The sequence below is a fragment of the Myotis myotis genome, unplaced genomic scaffold, assembly GCF_014108235.1.
Source record: "Myotis myotis isolate mMyoMyo1 unplaced genomic scaffold, mMyoMyo1.p scaffold_m19_p_1, whole genome shotgun sequence".
Classification (NCBI taxonomy): domain Eukaryota; kingdom Metazoa; phylum Chordata; class Mammalia; order Chiroptera; family Vespertilionidae; genus Myotis; species Myotis myotis.
The window spans coordinates 149,451,948-149,456,480 of record NW_023416313.1 but is presented as its reverse complement, the minus strand read 5'-3'; the positions used below and the strand labels follow the sequence as shown (position 1 = coordinate 149,456,480).

General features: G+C 41.3%; 1 protein-coding gene across 1 annotated transcript; it reads right to left on the bottom strand.

Annotated features, from left to right (window-relative positions):
- Nucleotides 1-1,593: 1,593 nt before the first annotated feature.
- Nucleotides 1,594-2,550, bottom strand: LOC118664149 (olfactory receptor 10G2). Its single transcript, XM_036323991.1, has one exon. It carries the CDS (start codon nt 2,548-2,550, stop codon nt 1,594-1,596), a length of 957 nt encoding a protein of 318 aa, XP_036179884.1.
- Nucleotides 2,551-4,533: the final 1,983 nt, after the last annotated feature.

Here is a 4,533-nt window from a genome sequence, read left to right as displayed (position 1 = left end):
ATGAATCCAACGTTAGTGTCCTTTGCTTTGAGACTTTTGGTGCTCTCTGTTCTCCTCAGCGTGAGCAAGATAGAACATCCTTGTCCAGTTATTTCCTAGTCCTTGCGGTGTCTGTGGAGTTTCCAGAGCCATACTGATACTCAGATGTCTGGAGCATGTTCTCACTGTGGCAGTTAAATTTTCTTTAGATCTAGTTCCTGGAAAAAATAACCGAGAGAGTGGTGGTAGAAGATACTCTCATCAACAAGAGTATACCCTATCTCAGGGGTAATTGTTCACTGTTACACATGTAGCTCAGGAAAACCTAGACATCTATGGGGCTGTATATAAGTGTGTCATTACTCTGGAGGAGAGGACTTGGGAAAGTTATGCGACCCTTTTTCTCCTGGCTCTCCTAATTTCCCCCACCTTTGTCTTATCTGGTCTAGGGGTGGTAAATAGTTTGAATGTCACTAAGCCCCAGATTACTCAAATTTTTTTTGTGTGATTCCCTTACTCCCACATCTTTGTAAATAGAAACCCTCCTCAAATTATCTTGTTTTGAGTGTGCCATATATTTTCTTTTGGGAAATCAGAACCATCCATATGCCTTAAGAGTCACTTGCATGTGTACTCTGGGGTCCAGGGAATTGAAGGAAATCAGTTGAAAGAAATATAAAGGCCAAGATCTTCATTAAAAAGTTTTTTTTAAAAAGAAATTATGAAGGCATAGTTTGACACTCTTTTAAGAAAAGTCCCTAAGAAGTTAGACAATATGGATTTGGATGGGAAGTGTATTCCACATAGAGGAGAGAGCTTGGCAAGCAAGTATTGGGCATACTCAAGGAATGGTAGTAAAGCAGTGAGGATGGGAGAGGGAAAGGAGAGTAGAGATGTCTTGGGAAACAAGGTTTGTTGGGTCCAGATATTTTTTGGACTTTAAATTCCAGATTAAGGAGACTGGCTTTATTTTACATTCATTGGAGAGTCCTACAAATTGTATGTTTCAGAAGGATACTTTTGACGGTGGTGTGGATGAGGAAGGAAAAGGACAAAAGATTATTTAGGAATTAAGAGAGACTCTCTAAAAGTAAGGAGACAGATTTTAATGTCTGAGCTCATGGGAAGAGTGAGGGACAGGAGGGAAATATAAATGGTCCAGTATTTTCAGGTTTAAGTGCTTTTAAATGTTTATGCCATGCACAAACAAAGAAACAGAATTTATAGAAATCTAGGGTTTAGGGACAGAAATAGTGAAAAAAGGGCTAGGCCAAACATTATGTCATTTTTTCTTCTTTTGCATTTTCTGGCATAATATAATTCTGAAGAGGTTGACACATTCTCATTCTATTCAAGCTTTGATAAGGCATTTTCTTATACAACAAAATAGAGGTGGTAGAAGTAAAATATTCATATTTCTAAACAAATAATGTAAAACATTTTGAACCAGTTTAATGAGATGAAAAGATTATGAATCCAAAGAGTTCAGAAGTTTCTTCTAAATAGAATTAAATTGAGTTTAATTCATTAACAGTTTATTGAATGTTTGCCACATGCTGCAGTAGCTCAAAAGAGTGGTCGTGACAGTGATGTAGGTGGTTCCTGAGCCTATGGTTACTTATTTTCACTTGCAGCCCCTCGAACTCCTGCTATTCTCTTCAGAGCAGACTTCACTTCCTGGTTCCTCAGTGTATAGATGAGGGGGTTCAGAAATGGAGTGATAACAGTGTAAAACACAGCCACTGCTCCATCCAGGGGACTCTTGGAGCCTGGCCTGAGGTAGATGAAAATACAGGGGACATAGTAGACTGTGACCACGGTGAGATGGGAGCCACAGGTGGAAAAGGCCCGCCGTCGCCCATCAGCAGTGCGTATCTTCAGGATGGCATGGACTATGTTGGCATAGGAGAGCAGAATCAGCATGAAGCAACTGGCAGCCACTACCCCAATGTCCACAAAGGTCACAAGCTCATTGACAGTTGTGTCAGCACAGGCCAGTCTCAATACTGCAGGGATGTCACAGATAAAGTAATCCACCTGGTTGGGCCCACAGTAGGGCAGACGGAAAGTCAAGGTGGCTTGGATAGATCCATGGATGGAGCCAGCCACCCAAGCTCCAGCCACAAGGATGGTGCATAACTTACCATTCATGAGCATGGGGTAGCGCAGAGGCCGGCATATTGCCAGGTACCTGTCGTAGGCCATCAAGGTGTAGAGGAAGCACTGGGTGCTGCCCAGGAAATGAAAGAAATACAACTGAGCTACACAACCACCAAACGGTATTGCCTTGTTGGCAGGAGTAAAGTCCAACATTAGACGAGGAACAATGACTGAGGAGAGCCACATGTCCAGGAATGAGAGCACACCCAGAAGCACGTACATGGGGCGAGCATGGAGCTTTGGGTCAGCCCACACAGTGAGCAGAATGAGCAGGTTCCCCAGCTGAGTGAGGATGTAAATGATGAAGAAGACCAGGAAGAGGAGGATCCTCAGATTTTGGGGGTGAGGTAAGCCCAGGAGAATGAAATCTGTGACCACGGTGTCCAGAGATGTGTTTTTGGTCTTTCTCATGTTCTTTCTGTATTCTGCTAAGATGAATGGTGAAGTCAGACAAGGGAAATACAACACACGAAGGTGATAAGAATGCTTTTGTCTGATGAATATGCCTATGACTTGTGAAAGAAATGGAATACTATTTAAAAACTTTGTTTTTTAAAGAAGAGATGGTATTGCCCTTAGTTATTTTGGTTTACTTATTAAGAAAACCATCCAGAGGCTGTTTAGTTTCTTAGATGGATGGAAACTTATCTGTTGGGAGATACTGAGAAGCAGTATTTGGCTGATCAAGGAACAGTGTAACTTGTGACTGATAGGGAAGAACTTAATACTCCAACCAAAAAGGGTTCAACAAAGAGGGGCTAACATTGCGGCTGAGCAGTGTGGAATGTGTATGCTACAATTACTACCTCTACTTCTCCCTCCATTTACCATCATTGCAATGCCTCCTCTTTGTGCTCTGCTAAAATCCCATCTCCTCACAATGCAAAAATATTCATTATCTGGCCCTTACCATTGTATCTTATCACTTTTATTTATTTTCCATTCCCCTTACAATTCCTTGTTGTTGTTCAGATGCTTAGGACACCTAAAGGCTTTCCTAGTAGCATGCTCCCATGCACAGGCTGCCTTCTCTGTCCCTTCCCTGTGTAATGCTCCCTTCATCACTTTTCCTTTAAAAGGCCTTCTTGATCCCCAGGGACCATGCTTACACTTTTCAGAGCACGCAACCCATTATATTGCTATTGCCAAATTTCTTAAGCAACATCTTAGAACATCCTTCTATCATTCTTGGTTAGAATGTCCATAATTAGGGAAAACAGAGGAAGCAACCAATACATGCGTAAATAAGGGGAACTACAAAACCTCTCTCTCTCTCTCTCTCTCTCTCCTTTCTCTCTCTCAAATCAATAAATAAAAATTAAAAAAAGAAAATTAATGGTAAGACTATTTCTTATTTCTTTAGCGAGGGTATAGAAAAGAGACAGAAAGAGTTAAGATAAGGTTAGACATAAAATACCACTAATGAGTGAAAGTAACATTTTTGTCAATACATACATATAATAGCAATGTGTTTCTACTTGGCAAATTATATATTTCTGAAGTATTTTATAAAATTAATTGTATATCATCTCAGTTAAAACTACTCCTTGGGGGATTATTTGAAGGATTTCCATAATGCATATTGATGTATGGTGCAAAAACTTCCCTTAACTTATTTGTTTTGCCAGTCTTATGTTTCCCACTTGTTGTGCATACATCCGATCTCACTTCTCCCAGGTGCCCTGTTGGAAGAAAGCTCCTTTACCTTCTCAGTTCTGAGTGCCCTGACTTGGTAGGACCAGGAAACAGAGATGGGTTATGGTTGGTGGGTGTGAGGCAAGGTTACCTTTACGGGCCGACTGGGCAAAAGATGGAGGTGTTTAGGGGTTGCAGAGGAGGGCAGTCTGGTGCAGCAAGGTGAGCAGAGTGGATATCCAGAAGGTGGGTTTTTGGAGAGAACAGTCTCCTCCCCACAGTCCCTGCTGTTCCCCCTTCTCCTTCTGGTAGATTCTCGTGTCCACTATGTAAATAATTTTAGAATATCTATCCTAGGGTAGCCAAAGAATTTACAAATTTTAGACTATTTGATGTTGCTAAAACCATGTAAAAATAGTTGGAATTTAAATATGAAAGCACATAAAAACAGCATGAGGTTAAAATTCAATATGAAAACTATCTGCAAATCAGGGCCTACTGACATTAGAGGATAAATCATACTTGTTTAAAAAGCAGTTATCCTGGAAACTCTAGGGAAAGGCTATGGGGACAGTGTGAAAGAGTGGTATTGAGAAGATAAGGATGGGTTTGGGAGTTGCCAAGAGCACTTTTTAGAGAACTCAATGGAGCCATGGGATCATGAGATAGGCTGCTTTCTGTGCACTCTGTCCACTGCCCCTCCCCCCCCCCCCACTAGGCCAGTTTGGTGTGAGCATATCCAGCTATTTTTAACTTTTG

Coding starts and splice junctions, on each gene's coding strand:
- LOC118664149 (XM_036323991.1), bottom strand. CDS start 2,550: ATGAGAAAGACCAAAAACACATCTCTGGACACCGTGGTCACAGATTTC.